At 39.5% G+C, this 21,469-nt stretch overlaps 1 protein-coding gene and 1 long non-coding RNA gene across 5 annotated transcripts; one reads left to right on the forward strand and one right to left on the reverse strand.

The window, feature by feature from the left end:
- Positions 1-2,193: 2,193 nt before the first annotated feature.
- On the reverse strand, positions 2,194-4,243 carry LOC140518052 (uncharacterized). Its single transcript, XR_011971815.1, has 2 exons — positions 4,076-4,243; positions 2,194-2,408 (listed from the first exon to the last, which is right to left on the reverse strand). It is a non-coding gene; the product is annotated as an uncharacterized lncRNA (long non-coding RNA).
- Positions 4,244-4,269: 26 nt separating this feature from the next.
- On the forward strand, positions 4,270-8,989 carry DMAC2L (distal membrane arm assembly component 2 like). Of its 4 annotated transcripts, none has more exons than XM_072629789.1 (5): positions 4,270-4,400; positions 5,791-5,902; positions 6,541-6,749; positions 7,124-7,295; positions 8,425-8,989. In XM_072629789.1, the coding sequence occupies exons 2-5, from the start codon at positions 5,799-5,801 to the stop codon at positions 8,537-8,539; spliced, it is 600 nt and encodes a 199-aa protein (XP_072485890.1). In that variant the 5' UTR covers positions 4,270-4,400; positions 5,791-5,798; the 3' UTR covers positions 8,540-8,989. The 4 variants fall into 4 exon arrangements, with proteins under 4 accessions (XP_072485890.1, XP_072485892.1, XP_072485889.1 ...); XM_072629791.1 differs by having other exon boundaries at positions 4,390-4,524; XM_072629788.1 differs by lacking the exon at positions 4,270-4,400 and adding an exon at positions 4,731-5,008.
- The last annotated feature ends 12,480 nt before the right edge of the window (positions 8,990-21,469 follow it).

Below are 21,469 nucleotides of genomic sequence, written 5' to 3' on the forward strand. Positions count from 1 at the left end.
CAATAACAATGCAGTGGGCACCACCATCCCCCAGCATCCATCCCACAAACACTCAAAGCTGGCTGCCTGCTTCCTCTCTTCCCCTCAGCTCTAACTGCTGTGTCTAACTTCCTCTCAGTTCTGCTTCATCCTTCCTGCTCCACCTATTTGGCAAGCTCTTCCCACCACACACTCATGTGACTAAGGATTCCATGTGACTCAAGTAGGTCATACAAGCCTATTAATGGATGGAAAAGATCTTCCCATTATGCAAAAAAAATACATTAACAATACACTAGCCCACTCCCCATGGAAGCTATGCCAAACCTCTCTTTAAACCATCTTTTCCTTCCTTACTCTCAGTAGAGTACTTTTTGCTTTATACTTTAGTGAAAAAGAGAACAATTGCTATGAGCTCCATCTTTCTCCCTTCTGTTTATCAATTGATTTCTACATCCTAAGACTGTTTGACATCTTCATACTTCATTCTCTCCTTCACTCTAGTCTCTGATGAAGAGATGACCCTCCTCATCTGGGCTAACCTCAGTAAATGTTCCCTTGATCCCATTCCTTCCTTTCTTCTCCAGAAGATTGTCGCTATAACCATTCGCCTTCTCTCTCTAATCTTCAACCTCTCTTGATCTCCTAGTTTCTTCCTTACGTATTACAAACATGACCAAGTTGTGCTTATTCTGAAAAAAACCCCCACACTCCTTACACCCTACTATCCATTTATCTTTCTTTCTTTTCTCAGCCAACTTCTAGCAAAGATATCTACACTTTCTCTCCCCTTCTCATTTCTCATGCCTTTGCATCTGGCTTCCAAACTCATCACTCAACTGAAATACACTCCAAAGTTACCAACAATTTTTTAATTGCCAAATCTGATGGCATTTTCTCAATCCTTTTTTTTTTTTTTAACAACCTCTCTGCCATATTTGGCACTGTTGACCCTTTTCTCCTCCTTGATATTTGCTCCTCTCTGAGTCTTCCTGACCCTGATTTCTTGATTTTCCTGCTACCTAACTAACCCACCATTTTCAGTCTCCTTTGCTGGTTCATTATCCATGTAATACCCCCTACTGTGAGTGCTCCCCAAGGCTCAGTACTGAGTCCTTTTCTTTTTTCTTTCCATACTGTCTTAATAGCTAGGATTAATTATTATCTCCACAAAATGAGGCCCAATTCTATATATCTAGTTCTGGCTTCTCTTTGGAGCTCCAGCTCCAGTCTCAACTCTCTATTAGATATTTTCAATTGGATGAATCAGACTCATCGCATCAAAATCAGAATTCATTATCTTTTCTCTAAGACCCACCCTGCTTCCAAATCTCCCCAATTTTGTTTTAAGCACCAACGTTCTTCCAGTCACCTATAAGTACTATCGGATAAAATAGATCCTAGAAGTATACTAGTGTGGAATACTCTGAGCAACCAAGAGGAAGTATTATTTCACTAGGTGCTTGGCGAAGATGATCCCAAAAACCCAACCAAATACAAAAACAGGGACATAAGAGTACCAAGACAAACCATCATTTTCAACTTCATATTTTTGCTAGGGATGGCCTGGGCCAACTGGGAAGCTTTACTAGAGGAAAATTAACAAAGAATGCACACTGGACAATCCACCGAGGGCAATCTTAGTAGTTTTGTGATCCATAGCTTTTCAGATCAACCAAAGGGTTAAATAAACAAGATTTTATTATCACATGTTTTGTGCTCATGTTTTGTCATGTTCTGTGGCTCAGAAATAAGACAGTGTCTGCAGGAGGTTACAACATAAGAAAGACTCACATTTACAGAGCACTTTAGGGCAGAGGTTCTTAATCACTGTCCATAAACTTATTTCGTTTTAATATGTTTTGAAAACTGTGTTTCAATAGTATTGGTTTTCTTTGTATTTATTGGTTTCATTATGTATTGTATTATATTCATTTATGAACATCATTCTGAGAAGGGGCCCATAGATTTCACCAGATTGCCAAACACATGACACAAAAAGGTTAAGAAGAACCTTATTTTACATTCTTTCCTCAAAACCACTTTTTGAAAAAGAAAAAAGTTTGTGCAGTTATTATCCCCATTTTACAAATAAGGAAGCCAAGAGTCAGAAGGAAGTTTTTGCCTAAAGATACACATCTCATAAGTGACCCATCTGGGATTCTAACCCAGGACTTCTAACTTGGGAGAAGAGATTCACACAGAGAAAGCATATAACACAAGATAAATATTTATTTAGTTCTGACAGTGTGGAGGAGATCATCAATGATAGTTATGTGGGAAGGCATGGGAAAAGCTGGAAATTCTGCTAAGCCTGAGAGATTGGTATGACTGAAGGAAGGATGAAAATGAAAGGCATGAAGGTTACTGTTGATGTCAGGTTCTCTGGATAGTTCAGCCATGTATTTCTCTAGAATAGACGAAATAAACTGTGGAAAGTAGACAAAATAAAGGTCACTGTATTTTTTTTCCAAATACATGGATTTCAACTTTCAGAAGCAGCATAATTCTGTTTTTGAAAGTCAGGAAGTAGTAGGAATAGCATACTGCCTGGAAATGCTTAATAAGTACTTGTTGATAAATGGATAATGATTATGCTCTTGTTAAAAATGATTCAAACACTAATGTGGTTGTACATGTAGACATTATATGTATGTTATGTATATTATACACATATGTATATTTATACACATTTATATATACATATATGTGCATATATGATGAGGGCTGGAAGGGGGGTGTGGTGAGACCCCCACAAACACTGGGGTACCAGGGGCAGGCCACCTCTAAGGGATTTCCAGACTCAAGCATTGTTCAGGTCAAGGTAAAGATTTATTATGCTTTTGAGTGGGCAAGATTTCCTAGGGAACCTGCAACATTAGAGGGGTATAGGTAAAGTTTATATAAGACATTCCACAGTAAAGTGTGTGCTAAATATGCTAACTAGGTGTTTTGGGGCGGGATTAGGGAGTGGTTAAGGAGTGGTCAGTTCTTAAAGGAACATGCACTTTTGGTTTTTACTGTGCAGATATTTTACCCAAAATTCATCAGGAAATAGCCAAGGGGGAAGCTATATGGAGGTGTGGTTTTAGTCCCGAAAGGTCACTAAACCAACTAATGATCCTGGCTGGCTCAGAAATACCAGATTGCTCTTATCAATGTCTTGTTAGACAAGATAAATGTAGGGAGTATACATATATCTAAGTCTAGGGTACATATGATTGGTCAGTGAGTAGTAAATGCCATTATGACCCAGTGCACAGCCAGTTAAGCCAGTACACAGCTGGTTCAGACTAATGAGTTCTACAGGTACAGCTGGCTGCTATAGCAGGAGGGAGATAATGCTTGTTGTTAGGGCAGGCTGTGTCCTTGGGCTGGGGATAGTATTTTGAGGCTAGGGAGAAATGTGATTTTAGAATTGGGGTCCAAGAACATGCACCCAAGCAGCCCATCATATACATACTTCAGAGGCAGCTAAGTGGATAGAGCCCTGGGGCCTGGAGTCAGGGAGACCTGGATTCAAATCCAATCTCAGACACTTAATAGCTGGGTAACCCTGATCAAGTCACTTAACCTTGTTTCTGTTTCTTTAATTGTAAAATGCACCAGAGAAGGAAATCGCAAACCTCTCCAGAATCTTTGCCAAGAAAACCCCAAATGGGGTCACGGGAACAACTGAACAACAAAAATAGGTACCCGTGTCTTTTACCACCCAATCACACCAAAAATTATGCAAGTTTGTTTAAAACCGTGACAGTGGTAGCTTCCTACACGGAAGTTTCCTTTCCTCTACAGGATCCTCTTCTTTTACAGAGGAGCAGCCCAAGGCCCCCAGACAAGAAGGGGCATACTCACCTCACACCCGTGACCCTGTGCCCTCTGGGTGCAAGTCCAACACATCCCCATTGTCTGCCATCTAAAGCCCTTGGCAGCTCGGCCCCAGAAGGACTTCTCTACTTTTGTCACATTTCACTTCTTTCAGGGACTCCACTTGGGTCTCTGGGCTCTTGCCTGTCATGCCCTTCCATCTAACAGGAAAGCCTTTACTTATGACCTCCAGTTGGGGAGTGACCTCTCCTATCAATCTAGCGAATACCTGCAGATAGAGCGGCATGGACTTATGTGTTGGCCATGAGCATCCGCTTGTGAGTGTGTGTATGCACAGTCACGGACACACACCACTTGGCCAGCCAGTTCATCTGGAAACTGTCATCTGGTGTGCACGCACGCGCACACACACAGACGCAGACAGACCCAGAGAGAGAGCGCGCGTGCGCGCACACAGAGTTCATTTAGAAACCCTCCTCTGGCCAATCAGACCGCACCCCCGCCCCTCCCTCTAGAAGCCCGTCCCCATTTGCCAATGGACAGCGGAGACTGACGCAGGCGCAGTAGGAGGAAAGGACGCTCCCTCCGATCTTGTAAGTGAGGGCCTCAAGGCTTCTGTTTATCCTTTACCAACCCCGGTTCCGAACACTGCACTGACTGACTTTAGCCCTTGATCTTTCCAATAAAATTAGGGGGAAAATAAGAACCGCGCGTGAGGTGGGAGCTTTTAAGACAAAGAAAAGACCACGCCGAGGCCGATGAAGCCTTCTGGCACGCCCCGGCCTCTGCCACCCTCCGTCCTCCCTTCGCCTCCCCTCCCCCCTCCCTCCGCCTCCCCTCCCCCCTCCCTCCGCCTCCCCTCCCCCCTCCCTCCGCCTCCCCTCCCCCCGCCAGTCTGCGCACGAGCAGTCCGGCCCTGTGACTTTTGGAGGGGCCGCGCAGTTCGTGGCCGGATCGAGGGGGCGTTAACGGGTCATTGCCTCAGTCCGGGAGAGTTAGCAGCCGCGCCCACCTTAAAGACCTAGTTCAGCTTACCCGTTCTATAAGTGGCGTCATGGCCCAGAAAGGAGATCCGTGTTAACTAGCAAGAATTCATATTATCATTATTTTCATGAAGTTAATATTATATTTAATTTAATATTATCTCCCTTATTTAATACATTATATATTTATTATATAACATATAGAATGTATTTACATGGTACGTAATTATGTATAATATAAATTAACATTTTAACATTATAATGCCATTCATGTAAGGAGATTCATATGGAGTATGAATAGCAGTAATAATAAATACAGATATTTTTTAAAGTGTGTAAAGCACTTCCCGTCCGTCCGTCCGTCCGGTCAGAGCCTTGTGTCAGCACCGCACGCACCCCTGGAAGGTCCCTGTTGCTGGAGCCCCCACTGTACTGGGGAGGAGAGGAGAGCCCAGAGATGCCAGTGCTCCCCTCTACTGAGGATCCCCTTTTATCCTCTTGTAATCTCTTGTTTTCTATAGACTGCTAATCCTGTGCCTCCTTGCAGTGCAACCTTTATCATCTTGTGGTCATTTTGGTTTTTATGCTGACTCGCGTCTTTTTCTTTTGTCCAAGGAGTTTGTCCCTTTATCAAAAGGAACAAAAATGTGTTAAAGGTGTAACAGTGGAGCCCAAGCTCTGTCTGGTCCTACCACCATAGAAAGGCTTTGAGTACGGGCCCCATGAGGCGGTGGGTCTGTCCCCAAGACAGGGGACTGGACAAGTGAAGGGATGCTTACTCCCAGAAAGCCACCTACCAAGAGATGATTTGTTTTGTTTTGTTTTGTTTTACCACTTATGAAAACTGCTGAATTCAGGGTTTGGGAGAGAGTAGCCAGGTGGATGAAATTAAGAATTTTTTGAAGTCCTACAATAAGAGTGCTGAATAGTTTATTGTACCTATATGACTGATAACTGGCAGATGAACTCATAAGGAGTGTTTTTTTGTGTGTGTGCCCAGATCTCACCATGCTATTTGGAAAATTTGCACAGCCGTTACAGAGCTTAAAGAAATTTCCATGCTTCTGTCACAACAGACACTTCTGGGGGTGGTTGAATGCGGTGTTTAACAAGTAAGTTACTTGAACTGAATAATCACAGAGATTGTGGCGGCTGAATGAATTCCCAACAGTACTATTTCTTAAATTAAACCATTTTCCACTGCAGTTTAAGAAATGCTATAAAGCTGTAGTCAGTCCCTTTTAAAGAGAGTAAAAGCAAAACAAGAATTTGCAACATTAACAAGTGAGGTGCTTACAAGTAAGAGTTCGGAGACTGATGAAACTGATCATTTGTTTTATTTTCTTAGTTAATATCCTATTTTTTAAAGTTACTGTTACCAGAATATGGCATAGAGAAAAAAGTAAATGTATCATATGTGCATTGAAAAATTCCTGAATTAAGTTAAAGGAGGTATTTTAGGAGATTTCTTAACCAGAGTTGATCATCTTTATCACTAAAGATTTATTTTCTGTTATATGATAAAAAGTTATATTCCCTTTTAGCAGTATACTACAGTACAGTTCATTTAAAAGTGAAAACACAGGAAGGTATCAAATAAGTATCATGCCCTTTCCTTGAACTTCACTTTCTTTGCTCAGCAGTATCTAATTTTTTTTTTTTACTGTTATGTTATTTTTAGATTGAAAACATAATGAAATTACAAATGATCATAGGAAGAACTAATCTGTTTGGTTTTCACTTTTAACAGAGTAGATTATGATCGAATAAAAGCTGTTGGTCCAGACAGGGCAGCATCTGAGTGGCTCTTGCGTTGTGGAGCATTGGTGCAATACCATGGTCAAGACAAGTGGCAGAAAGATTACAATCATCTTCCAACTGGTCCTTTAAACAAATACAAGATAAAAGCAATTGATGCCACTGACTCTTGTATCATGAACATTGGATTTGACTACCTGGGTAATTATTACATAATTTTATCAGAAGTGGTTGGAAATTTTTCAGATTTGCAGCAACCAGTATCTAACTTTGTTCATAGATATGGCTTATTGACCAATTTTCTTCCTTATATTTGTTATTTAATTTTTAACAGAATTACAGAATATTGCCTTACCTTTACGTGCCTTTGTCCTGCAGTGTATTCACATCAAAGCTGTTGGCATCTACTCCAAACTTTAACCAATTAGAAACAATGAAGACTGTAGGAAATTAAGCAGTCAGGATAACTTGATCCACACAGCTTCAGTGTATGGACATTGCAGAATGGCAATTTGTAGTCCTGCTTTGTATCAGGTTTCTGGATAGTTTATAGTTATCGTATTCTTTTTTTTCAGAGGGCCTAGAACATGTGGAAGAAATAAAGCTGTGCAAATGTCATTATATTGAAGACGAGTGTTTGCAGAGGCTTAGTCAATTAAAAAACTTACAGGAAAGTGTTTTACAGATGGAAATCATTTCCTGTGGGAATGTCACAGAAAAGGGCATTATTGCATTGCATCACCTAAGGTAGGTTGTCACACAAAGTTGCAAGCATAAATGTGGTTTCATAATGAATGAAATGGTTAAAATTAAACACCACTGGTGAGTAGAATAAGGTCATGAGATTTATAGCTAGAAGAAGCGAACTTATAGATCGTCTAGCTCAACCTCCACATTTTAAAGTTGAGGAAACAACTGTAAAATATTGTCACATAAGTGGAAAATAACAGTGCCTCTGCTGATGAGTAGAGAGCCCTGGTTCTCTGACTCAAGATCCATTGCTCTTTCCAACTTTACCAAAGTGGATTTGTTTTGTAGAGTCTTTATTGTTTTGAGAAATATATCGTTTGAAAAACAGACTCGAGACTAATATACAGCATTTTCAAATAAATGATTATTTAAAATCTCTGTCTCTTTGAAGTACAGAGGAATTAGACATTTTAGACTGAAATTCATAAAATCCTGAATCATAACTAAAGAAATATTAATCTTCAATAATACAGTATCTCTGGTTAATACAGAATACCTATGGTTATTATACGGATCACCCAGTGATCTCATTATCAGCAAAAGTGCTTTGTAACAGTACTGAGTTTTATGAAGTTGATAACAAACAATAAAGATGTTTGGTTATTCTTAACACTATCTAAGGCTCCATATTAAAAATATTAAAATCTGAATTCCTGTCAGAAAGTATATAATTTATTATTTTATGGGTTAAGATTCTTTTTACATATTTTCTTGAAATTGTCATTTAACACATAAGAAATTCTACCAAGTCAAATTCAACTGGCATTAATTAAAAAGTTTTGGAGATACAAAGACAAAAAGTAAATATTCCCTGTCCTTGGAGAGCTTATATTCTATTTGTATTCATTTGGCAAGATAAATTATCTCAACAGAAGTATTGAGATTTTAAATGACTGTGGGTACATGTTTCTTGTTAAATTTCATTTAAATAAAAAAATCTATTAGATTAATTGGAAAAGAAATCAGTTTCTACAAGCAAGTCTTATAGTAACATTCAAAAGTTAGAATAACACAGATTTTCATTATCATTTTCTCAAAATCAGTTCACCATTCCAAATAATCATTATGTGTATAAGAATTCAGGATGAGCCTATAATAATACTCTTTTCTTATTCTATGTTTACAGAAACCTTCAGTATTTGCTGTTACAAGACCTTCCAGGAATAACAAACCTAGAAAATGTTAATCAAATCTTCCATCGTTCATTACCTTCTCTGCAGTTAAAATTAGACCTAAAGTAAAAAAACCCAAACACATTAATAGTAGTGTTTACTTCAGTTCATTTGTAATCTATGAATAGGTTGAACAAAAGCATATAAGGACTTGTAGCTTTTGAAATTGCTGCTTCTAAAAGAGAGGAATTCACAAGTTAGATGCAAGTCATTAATAGAAGAACATTGATTCATTTTATGAATTTTTAGTGCGGCAAAAGGAATGCCAGGTCTGTTGTATACAGAAACTCAGAACACTCAGTAAGGTTATTGATTTGAAAGTGAGAATTTATGTACATAAAATTATTCAAAAAAAAGTGCAAAACAGCAGTTGCATACTAATATATTTCTCAAAGAAGCTATAAAATTGTTCACAATGCTATTAAAATGTAATATAACTGCTCCTTACTTTGCTTTTCAGTCATTTGAATTTCATCATAACAACTTATTATTAAATTTGATATAAATTCAAACTTTGAATTTAGATTTAGAGGATTCTGACGTGTTTCCGTAAATTTCTCCAAGTAATTGAACAATGTATAGTCTGCTCTTTTTCTTAGCATGCGTTTTATACTGCTTGCATCAAATCATTCTCATCACAGTCCTTTGTATAGGGTTTTTCAGGCTACTGGACTCTGCTGCCCTTTGTTCCACCCACACTTTGAGAATATGAATAATCACCTATTTATTGTAAACAGGATTTTCTTTAAGAAATATGTATGTGAGTAGCCAAACATCCAGATAGCTCAAAATAAAAAGATAACTATAGTGAAGATTAAAGATGTAAGATGTAAGAGTAACATTTCTGTAAGGTTTCTGTCAATATAGATTTACATTTATATGTAGGGAAGTTGAACATGTTGATTAGAAATCTTTTGCTCTTGGCCCCCGCTAATTAGGATGCCAAAAAGGAAAATTAGGCCCAAACAACTCAATAATAGATTTAGAAAATGAGAGTGAAGAATGATTATCTATACTAAGCAAATGAAAACTTTTTTAATCAAGTAATTATGTTGTAGTTTTTTGTTGCAGTTTGCTTGGATATATATAAATACAGAATAAATTCTGTATTTAGTTTTATGTAACTTGTGAAGTATCTTTATTTTTTTTTGTACTGTAATATGTATGGAACACTTTAAAACTATAGACTCTTAGGATAGCCTTGCTTTAAAAGTAAGTGTCATGATGCAAGAGAAAAACTGGTATTCTAAGGAGTGTTTAAAAAACAACAACAACTTTTGGGTTAAATATCACTTAGTTCATCCTCTATCAACAGACATTTATTAAGCACATGCTGGGCATATGAAGAGAAATATAAAATAGTCCCTGTCCTCAAGAAACTTACATTCTTTTGGGGAAGGCAACATGAATCTAGGTAAGTAAATAGGTGGTTCAGTGAATAGAATGCTAGACCTAGAGTCAGGAAGATTTGAGTTCAAAGCCAGCCTCAGACACTTTCTGTAGCCTTGTCACCACTTAATCTCTGTATGCCTCAATTCCCTCATCTTAAAAATGGTCATAATAGTGGCACCTACCTCACCACCGTAAAATGAAGTAACAAAGCACTTTGCAAATCTTAAAGCACTGTGTAAATGGTATCTGTAGCTGTTATAAATAAATACAACCAGTAGGTGTTGCTGTGAGGCAAAGTTTGACTGAGCACTAGCTCTTTTTTTTTTTTTTTTTTTAAACTCTGTCTTAACTGGAGAGGGGACTAGCTAATTCTTTCCAGACCTTGCCCAGGAGAAGGGAGGTTTGCCTAAGGCTGCTGTGGCCTAAAACATCTGGTTCTTAAAACCATGTTGGTTCTGGGCTACCAGTCTGTGATTTTAGGACCTTCTAAGTTAAGATTTTGAATAAACATCATGATAAGATCCTTTCACTGTTCTTGGAGCCCTCAGGTGAAGACAAATCCTAATATTGTGAACAGTGATTCAGTCTCTAGCTTGGTCAAATGTTGTATGTTTCTCACCAGTCACTGGACGTTTGCTCTTTCCCAAGACACACTAAACATATAGACATGCAGTATAAAGCAATTATAATTGGCCATGGATTTTTTAATGTAAAACAAAATCAGGAAATAGAAATGATTTAAAGAAATAGCAGGAAAAGTCATAAAAGCACCTAGCATCAAGTATCTGATAGAGCAAGTTTGAAAAAGTAAAAGCTTTTGTAGCATTGACTCAGTTCTTAAAGGGCTGAGTAAAATCAGTATCTTCCAGTGACTCCTAGTCCCAGTGCCCTGGTCCCAGAGCTTGTACCTCAAGATGACTGCAGGGACAGGATTGCACTGCCATGCCCTGGCTGCTGTTGCAAGGACACTTTTTCTGTCTCTGCTTGTCTAAGAGAGATGACTTAAAAACTCCCTGCATTCCTGATGTCCGCCCCTGGCTTTACTCCCAGCTCTGTACTTGTGATTGTCCCCCAAACTTAGAGGTCAGGGCAGAGACAGTGCCATCATTTGGGTACTCTGAATTCCAGGATTCCCAGTTAGGATTTCAAAACTTTTTTCTCTGCGCATGGAGAAAACACTTTGAAAATAAGTTTCCTTCCTTCCCAGAGTTTTTCATTCCATTGCAAAGTTAGCTGCCGTGATGTAGCACATCATCAAAATATGCATCGGCAGTATGACAAGGATGAAGCATCCTAGCATCCCAGGCAGCGTCACCTGAGAGCCATTCCTCACAACAAATGTGTAGTAGGGGTTGTCCCAATGGTCTTAGTGCAGCTTTAAGCTATTCAGGCTTAGATATTTGTTATGAAAATGTATGTATTTGCTGTTGAAGCTTAATATAACTGCATATAAGGAATACATGCACTAAACAGAGCACATGCAAAGCATTACTTGACAGTCTGTTTCAGGGACTACACATTTAAATTATATGAAAAACATTGCATGCATATCTATAAAACAAAACAGTGAGGTAAAAGTAACAGTAGCAATAGTATGTCCATAAACCATTCAAAAACAGTAAAACTATATGCAAACAGCAAGAGTATGCATAGACTCAAATAGCTACAAGTAACTAAAGTAGCTAAAGAAATGAAAAAATCAAACAAGCTGCTGAAACGTGTAGCAATACACCTAGTCAGTAATGAACGCGCACTTAAAAGCAAGGCACACCTCCATGAGTCAGTATTAGCATTGCCACATGGATTCCTAAGTAACTGTTTCACCAGTTTCCCTTGGGAGAACGTGTTACTGGTCACTGGTCAAATAGTCCTAGACCTGCACCCTGTGACCTAGCTGAGTTTGTGGGCTAACCATAATCTTGGTTTAACCCAGAAGTTGTAGAGGGCCCAGGCTGGCTCACGATGTGGTTAGACTCCGTGGAGTGTGTCCGGACCCTAAGAATCTCTACTGTCAGAATATTAGGCATAAAAGTTACTGCTTTTGTGCTCTGCTCTCTCCCATCCACTTGAACTAATAATTGAGATAGAGTCTTTTTTGACTGAAATATGTGTTTCTGAGCCATTATCTGGATCTGGCCGTGTACAAGACAGGCAGGGAGTTTCTTTTGCTTAGTGTCACAAAAGTAAACGTTGATTTCAATGTACTCACTAGGTAGGCCAAATAAATGCCTAATTGCTGATAAAACTGGATGTGATAAGATTGCCTTACGGGACAGAATCTCTGAGGCAGTTTTTTAAACAGGCAAGTTAATCAATCTCTCTGCAATTAGATATGAATAGCTTTCCATTGATCTACTAACTTATGTGTCTCTATAAACATGAAAATTTTTGAGCAAAACTCTGTCACCTCATTTAAGGTTTCTTAATTGCTAAAATCCAGTTCTTTTTCTTCAGTGCTCATTCTTAAGCTCTTTGCAGCCTTTGGCGCTGTCCACCCTTTTCTCCTTGATTACTCTGTTCTCTCTGTTTTCAAACTATATAGAGAAAATATTGGAGATAATTAATAGAGGGAGAGCATTAGCATTAGGGGGACTAGGAAATGCATCTCAAAGAAGGTAAGATTTTAGCTGGGATTTGAAGGAAGCCAGGAGGCAGAGATGAAGGGGGAAAGAATTCCAGGCATAGGGAATAGCCAATAAAAATACATGGAATAGGGAAATGTTAGGTCTTATTCAAGGATTAGCAATGAGGCTAATAGGGGAAAACAATATACAAAAGGAAACTGAAAAGGGAGGAATGAGTGGCACCAGAGGGTGCCCTGCCTAAGGGTACAAGGTTGCTTTAGTTGATAGAAAATGAAGTTAGCTAGCAGGGACAGAGCCAAGATGGCAGAGTAGAAGCAGGGACCTGCCTGAGCTCTCCCCTCAAACCCCTCAAAATACCTGTAAAAAATGGCCCTAAACAGATACTAGAGCAGCAGAAGCCACAAAATGACAGAGCAAAACAAATTTACAGTCCAAGACAATCTGGAAGGCCAATAGGAACTGGGCTTGGAATAGAAGTCAGTCCAGCAAGGTCTACACTGGCATAGATGGGACCAGAGCAAGTCTCATTGTGCTGAATCATGGGTAGCTGCTGTGGGTTTCCAGATTTCTCAATCCACAAATGCCAAAGGCAGCTTCAAAGGTCAGTAAGAAAGCTCTCTTACCTCAGTGAGAGAGGAATGTGGTCTGGCCCCAGCCCCAGGGCAGCAGCAGCCACTGCTGCAGCAGGGTGGCTGCTTCTGGAGCTCTCAGCCTACAGACAGTGGGGGAATCAAGTGACTGATCTGGGATGTAGACCTGGGTGGCAATCCTGGAGTGATGAGGAGTGGTGGCATGGCAGAGTTGGTGGCAGCTATGGGGAGGGAATGCTACTCACAAATCCAGGGCAGAAAAGAGTGCTGGTGGTTGCTCACAGACTACAGTGTAGGCCAGGAGAGGAATAAACACTTCTCCCTTCATCATATCACTTTGGAAGAACTGAGAATTTATAGGTCCCTAGAGATTTCTCTGAAAATAGCTACATAAAACCCCTGAAACTTGGAGCAGTACACCCTCCACTTAACAAAGAACTTACAAGTCAAGTAATTGACTGGGAAAATGCCCCAAAAGGGGAAAAAAATAAGACTATAGAAGGTTATTTTCTTAGTGAAAAGGTATCTTCTTAAGACAAGGAAGATCAAAGGATACAATTGGAGGAAGACAGCAAGGTCAAGGCTCCTGCATCCAAAGCCTCCAAGAAAAATGTGAAATGGTCTCAGGTCATGGAAGAGCTCAAAAAAAGAATTTTGAAAATCAAGTAAGAGAAGTAGAGGAAAAATTGGGGAGAGAAATGATAACAATGCAAGAAAATCATGAAAAATAAGTCAGGAGCTTGCTAAAGGAGACCCAAAAAAATGCTGAAAAAAATAATACCTTTAAAAATAGACTAACCCAAATGGCAAAAGAGGTCCAAAAAGCCAATAAGGAGAAGAATGCCTTAAAAAGCAGAATTGGCATAATGGAAAAGGAAATCCAAAAGGTCTCTGAAGAAATTTATTCCTTCAAAATTAGAATGGAGCAAATGGAAGCTAATGACTGAGAAATCAAGAAATTATAAAACAAAACCAAAAAATGAAAAAATAAAAGACAATGTGAAATACCTCATTGAAAAAACAACTGACCAGGAAAATAGATTCAGGAGAGATAATTTAAAAATTATTAGTCTAACTGAAAGCTATGACCAAAAAAAAAAAAGATCCTAGACATCATCTTTCAAGAAATTATCAAGGAAAACTGCCTTGATATTCTAGAATCACAGGGCAAATAGAAATGTAAAGAATCTACTGATCACCTCCTGAAAGAGATCCAAATAAGAAAACTCCTAGTAATATTGCAGCCAAATTCTAGAATTCGCAGGTGAAAGAGAAAATATTACAAGCATTCAGAAAGAAACAATTCAAGTATTGTGGAAATACCATCAGGATAACACAGGATTTAGCAGCTTCTACACTAAGGAATTGGAGGGCTTGGAATATGATATTCTAGAGGTCAAAAGAGCTAGGATTAAAACCTAGAATCACCTACCCAGCAAAACTGAGTATAATACCTCTGGGGAAAAAATTGAGTTTCAATGAACTAGAGGATGTCCAAGTATTCTTGTTGAAAAGACCAGAGCTGAATAGAAAATTTGACTTTCAAATACAAGAATCAAGAGAAACATGAAAAGGTAAACAGGAAAGACAAGCCATGAGGGATTCATTAAAGTTGAACTGTTTACATTCCTACATGAAACGATAATATTTATAACTCATGAGACTTTTCTAAGTATTGGGATAGTTGGAGGGTACATATATATCCTCTATCTATCTATCTATCTATCTATCTATCTATCTATCTATCTACACCCACACCCACACCCACATACACACATACACACACACGTGTATATATATAAAATGTGTTTATATATACATATATACACACATACACACATATATGTGTGTGTGTACATATGTATATATTATATGTGTGTCAGTATATGTGTATGTATATATGTTTATGTGTATACGTATGTGTATCTGTATGTGTGTGTGTACATATATAGATAGAGGGCACAGGGTGAGCTGAATATGAAGGTAAGATACCTAAAAAATAAAATTAAATGTTGAGAGGAATGTACTGGGAGAAAGAGAAAGGGAGAGGTATAACATAGCAAATCATCTCACATAAAAGAGGCAAAAAAAAGAGCTTTTACAATGGAGGGGAAGAGGGAGGAGGTGAGAGGGAGTAAGTGAACCTTACTCTCATTGGATTTGGCTCAAGGAGGGAACAACACACATTCAACTGGGTATGGAAATCTATCTTACCCTGCAGGAAGGCAGGGGGAAGGGGATAGGAGAGAGATAAGATAATAGAAGAGACATCAGATTGGGGGAAGGAGTAATTAGAATTAAACATTATTGTGGGGGACAGGTCAAGGGAAAAAATTGAATAAATGGAGGCAGGACAGGATAGAGGGAAATGTGTTTAGTCTTTCACAACATGACTGTTATGGAAGTATTTTGCATGGCTACACATGTATGACCTGTATCAAATTGCTTGCTTTCTCAATCAGGGTTGGTGGGGAGGGAGGAAGGGAAAGAATGTGGAACTCAGAGCTTTAAAAATGAGTGTTAAAAATTGTTTTTGCATGCAACTGGGAAATGAGTTGTACAGGCAATGGGGTATAGAAATCTATCTTGCCCTACAGAAAAATAGAGGGGAGGGGGATAGGAGGAGGAGGGGTGTGATAGAAGGGAGGACAGATTAGGGAAAGGGGTGGTTGGGGTGCATACTGTCCTGGGGTGAAGGGAGGAGAGAGATGGGGAGAAAACTTGAAATTCAAAATCTTATGCAGGTGAGTGGTGAAAACTGAAAATAAATAAATTACATTACAAAATGAAGTTAGCTTGAAAGTTCTGATCCCTCTATAAAGAGACGTGTTGAGCCTTCTCTAAAGGGTATGACCATCTTTGCTTAGGCCCAAGGTGCAGTAAAGGAGTAAGCCATGTAAAATAATTAAGTTGAATAATTAAGAGGTAAGAGTGTTTGAGGGAGTATCAGTATGCATGTTCAAACCCCCTAGTTTAAGGGCAGGAGTTGGGGATGAGCAAAAAACTGAACCAGTCACTGAACTTGTTGGGGAAAGAAGGAGAGTGTTCTGGAAGTCAGGAGACAAGGGCTACTAGAATTTTGATTAGGTTGTAGATATGGGCAAGAAAAGGCAATATAAACATTTGTATAGTAATTGCTATATGTCAGGCACTGTGCTGAATGATTTTCATAAATATTATCCCATCTGATCTTACAACAACCCTAAGAGGTAGGTGCTATTATTATACCTATTTAATAGTTGAAGAAACTGAGGTAAACAGAAGTTAAGTGACTGGTTGAGTGTCACATAGCTAGAAAATGTCTGAGAACAGGTTTGAACTCAGTTTTTATTGATTCCAGACCCAGAGTTCTACCCACTGTGTACACCAGCTGAGTTCTGCTCTACTAGTATAGTTTGAGTGAATCTAAAGAGAATTTACTGAGCAATGGTGGTCCAGGGCAGCGTCATTGGGGAGCAAGGAGGATTCTAACTCCCCCACCTCAACTAGTGAGTTGGGAGAAATGAATGAAAGTACAAAGAAGAAGAAGAAAAGAGGCTGCTTCATCTGGAGAGAGCCAGGCCTCAGTGAGAGACAGACTGAAGGAATGAGAAAGGAAAAGATTTAAAATGAAAGCAAATTTGTTACCTGTAGAGCATCATTTCAGAGAGTTCAGTGGAAAGAAGGGTTAGTCTTAAAATTGGATATGGGAAGGGGGAGGAAGAAATTGGGTTGAGGGGGAAAAGAATAAAAGACAAGGCAGTGGAGGAAAAAGAAAGGAATTCAAATGATGATCATGGGAGAAGGAGGGATTCAGAATTACTGAGATGGGGAAGGTATGGCTGAGTGGGAGAATACTCATCAATGAGGAATGAATTCAGGTAGGTTATGAACATCCTAGGGGTTTGAGGCAGAGGTCTCAGGGTAGAGTTCTCTCCTACCTTAGGCAGCTCAGGTGAGGAAATGGAGACCTTGCAAGGTAGAATGACATTTCTCCTCTTTCTCTAAAGGCAGGTGACTAGTGGGTGATGGAATATCATTTATTTTCTATCCGTTTGTGAGCACAAGCAAGGTAGGATTTTTGTTGTACTTTTTGGAATTCAGTTTCCCAGGCTTATGCTAAATTGTAAACATCTTAAGGATCTCCTTTGAACCCTGGTAATTCACATCCGTAACAATCAGGTGCTGAGCCATGTAGGTTTTGTGCTTTTGGCTCTGAGCCTATTAGTCAAAAGTGTATATATATTCTGAGGTGAGATATTGCCTTGGGGCTCACTCATGGGAAGAATGTTTCAACTGAGGTTTTTTTTATTTCCTGGATGAGACTCTGGGTAGCCATTGTTAAAGGGCCAGTTTTGTGAACCCAGATGTTGGTGCTGTCTTGATCTGGTGATGTATGTCTATTACTGTTTAGATAGTTGGAACCCTGTTTATTTCACTTCTTTACCTTTACTTTCTATCATTTTACTGTGCCCAGAGCCCAAACCAGAGTGACCCCTCCCCATGGAAGGCTGGGTGAGGACGAGATGACCTGGAGTTGGGCTGTTGTGGGCCAGAGACAGAAGCTAGGGTCAGGAGTCCCTGTACCCTGGACCCAGGCAGGTGCAGAGAGAGCTTGAAGTGGAGCAGTCCTTTTCCCCATGAGATGAGACATGGAGCAGGAACAAATAGCTTCCTGTGTGCAGATCTGGGCAGGAGTTGGGAGCAGTCTGCCCTTGCACCTGCAGAAGGAGGAACCCTGGAGCTCAAGACTCAGCCCTGAGTCAAGATTGAGGGTTTGCATCAGGGCAGCAGCAGTGAGTGGATTGAGACCCAGGGAGTGGAGCTGTCTATGGTGGAATGGGAAAAGTGCTATGGTCCCCTGGGACCCACCCTATTGACTTTGTCACCCAGCCATCCATCAGGACTTGGAAGTGAGGGGCTAGAGCAGTGTTAGAACTTGAACTCTTTGGTTCATTAGAGCATGTGTGCATCTGAGAGTGCCAGTTGGGAGCCTGCAACAGTGGCATGGGGAGAAGGACGTATCCCAAAGAGGACTTTACTTGGACACTGTTTGAATTGAGGGGATTATAACCTATTGTGACCTAGGGGTGGAGTGTGTTGTGTTCTTTCCCAACCCTGGGGATATGCTGTGTTAGAGAAGACCCTGGCTTGGGATCTCCTGATTATATAAACAAGTATTTTGGAACAGTACCTGAGTGAGGAGGAGCTGGTTGCTCACTCCTCAAAGATTTTGACCCCCAAAGAATGTATAAGTTGGGGGGGTATGCTCTATTATGTTATATATTTTTATGTCTGTTTAAGGCCATGTGGCCACCCTGGTAATAAGTTGTTAACTTCTTATGAATTGTGAATGCTTTAGTTTCTTAAATAAGGTTTAGTTTTGAGTAAGTAGGGTGCTTATTATACTGTGTGGTTTTATATATATATATATATATATTTACAGCAGCAACCCTCAAGTGGGTTGTGTTGATTGACATTATACCCTTCCCCCCACTGCCCAATTTAAAAGAAAGCCACCCTAACAAATATGTAGTCAAGAAAACAAATCCCTTCATTAGCCACATCTAAAAAATGTATTGAATCCATTTATCTTGCAAAGATCTATCTTTTCAAGGATATTATCTATCCTTTGCACTCAGAGTCATAACTAGGAATTCTTACTCCTAGGCAAAATTCAGTTGGTTCAGGGGATGGGGGACAAGATAAGAGCCAGTCAGTCAGTAAGCATTTATTAAGTGCCAGGAACTGTGCTAAAACTGTGGAGATACCAAGAAAAGGAAAAAATGGTCTCTGCTTTCAAGGAGTTCACATTCTAATTGTGGAGAAACACATGAAAATGACTAGCTATATACAAGATATATACCAAGTACATAGGAAGTAACACAATAAGGGAAGGCAGTAGCAGCTAAGGGAATTAGGAAAGGCCTCCTGCTAAAGGTGAGATCTGGAGTAAATACCAAGCCAGGGAAGTGAACAAGTAGAAATGAAGAGGGAGAACATTCCCCAAAAGACACACAGATGGGAAATGGAGTGTCATGTGTTAGAAACGCACTTGACACTAATAGGTAGCAAGGACAATTTATTACAGCAGAGTTCAGAGGGTTTGAACACTCCTGTCCAGAAGTGGGCTCAATCCTTCTTTAGGAAGGGAGAGAGCACTGGATACAGAAGTGAGAGCATTCTTATACTGTTAGTTCAGGACAGATCCTTCTACCAGGAGACAGATTGGTCAATTCTCCATTAGGTCACCATCTTCTCTAAATGCCCATTACATAACAACTCTTAGTGTGATTTCCCCCTCACAAACATGCTTGCACATAAGACCCATGATCAGAAAATGGAGGGGTAATTTTATGCAAGGTATGTCTGCTTATATACATGAAGTTCATTAAGCAAGTGCAGTGAAGGAAAACTTTCTACGTCATTTTTTTCTGACTGGTTCAGGTCAGTCCCAGGCCTGGACCTCTTTATCAAGACCTTTGTGATTTTCTGAAGGCCACTTGTCTGCTTCTAATTGGTTGGATCTGCCTGCAGTCTGGTAGCTTTCTTATTATCTGTCTAATTCTCAATGATTTCAGCAACTAACAATTTTGTGGAAACTTAACTCTTTGCTGTCTCTCACACATATGAAAAGAACAGCAAGTAATCGAGTGTGGCTGGATCCTGGACTTCATGGAGAGGAGGAGAGTGCAGGAAGAATGGTGTTGCCACCCACTCCTCTGCTTTCCAAATTCTTTTTGTTTGTTTTCTTCCTCCTTTAGATTGTAAGCTCCTTGAAGAGAGGGGTAGTGGTTTTTTTTTCTTATTTATATCCCCAGTGCTTGGCACATAGTAGGCACTTAACAGTATTTATTGAATTGAATTAAAGGGTACAAGTTGTGAAGAGTTTTAAATGCCAAGCAGAAGACTACACTTTAGGATCTATACTTTAGGAAAAATCACTTTGGTAGCTGAGTGGAAGATCTGTTGGAGTGGGAGGCAGAGAGACCAAACCAGAAGGTTAATACAATAGTCCAGATGAGAGGCAATGGGAGCCAGCACCAGATGGGTGACTGTGTGAGTACAGAGGAGATGTTGTGTAGGTAGAACTGATTAGATATGTGGAGTAAAAGAAAATGAAGAGTTAAGAATGACGCTGAAGTTGTGCACCCACATGACTGTAAAGATGGTTGTGCTTCTGATAAAAAAACAGAAATTTGAAAGAGAGACAAATAAGATGGCAGTTAGAGAAGAAATTATGAGTTTCCATAGAACATTAAATTTGATGATGCAGCACTTAGGAGAGAGTCTAGGGATGAATAATATAGAAATTATTTAGAAATAATCATTGAACCAATAGGAGATGGTGAGATCACTAAATGAGAAAGTATAGAGCAAAAAGAGAAGAGGGCCCAGGACAAAGGTTTGGGGAACATTCATGATTAGTGGACATGACAAGAAGGAACACCTAGTAACAGAGACTGAAAAGTGGACATATAGGTAGATGCAGAATCAGGAAACATGGGCATCCTGAGAACCTAGAAAGAAGAGAGTATCCAAGAGGAAAAATTATCAAATGCTGTTTAGAAGTTAGGAAGGCTGGGAATGAGAAAAGACCTTTAGACTTAGAAATTAAGAGATCATGATTAACTTTGGGGAAAGGAATTTCAATTGACTGATGAGGTTGGAAGACAATTGCAGAAGTTTTAAAAGAGAGTAAGAGCGTTACAAGTGAAAATACCTGGAAATAGTCTACAAACTAGTCATGTCAAGAGACTATGTGGCCATTCTCCCAGAGGGTCCCCCACCTCCACCATCCACATAGGCCTAGGATCCTAGATCTTACGTTTTCCAGAAGGAGGCAGAGAAGGGAGGTGGCAGGAAGGGCTCAAGGATTCTGGGAAGGTTAAGTCCTCTAAATTGGGCAACACGGGCCCTAAAAGGTAAGTGTTCCAGTTCTGGGTAAGAGAGCAGGAAAAACATAAGGAGATATTGGGGATGAAAGGAAATGTGTCCCACTCTACTTTATCCCAATGTTGGCATTCTGGGGCACAGCTGGGATCACCCTATCTGAAGACTTTTCAGTTTGTTCTCCCCAAATCTAGGATACAATTCAGAACTTATATGAATGTAATTGCAAAACACACTACAAGAATAAAAGAAGACAAATAGATATATAGTCATTAAATAGAAATGTGTTCATGGCTGGGCTGTATTAACGTAATAAAAATGACAGTACAATCTAAATTTATAGACTTACTGCTATACTCATCAAACTATGAAGGTATTACTTTATAGAACAAGAAAAAAATAAGAAAAGTCCCTAGAATTAATGAGAGTAAGGCAGGAGTGAAGAGACTTACCAATAGGTTTTATTCTATATTATAAAGTTGTTATCATAAACATTATTTGACACGTTTCACATTGGATGATCTATAGGCATCTCAAACTCAACAAGGCCAAAGCAGAAC

The sequence above is a fragment of the Notamacropus eugenii genome, chromosome 1, assembly GCF_028372415.1.
Source record: "Notamacropus eugenii isolate mMacEug1 chromosome 1, mMacEug1.pri_v2, whole genome shotgun sequence".
Taxonomy (NCBI): domain Eukaryota; kingdom Metazoa; phylum Chordata; class Mammalia; order Diprotodontia; family Macropodidae; genus Notamacropus; species Notamacropus eugenii.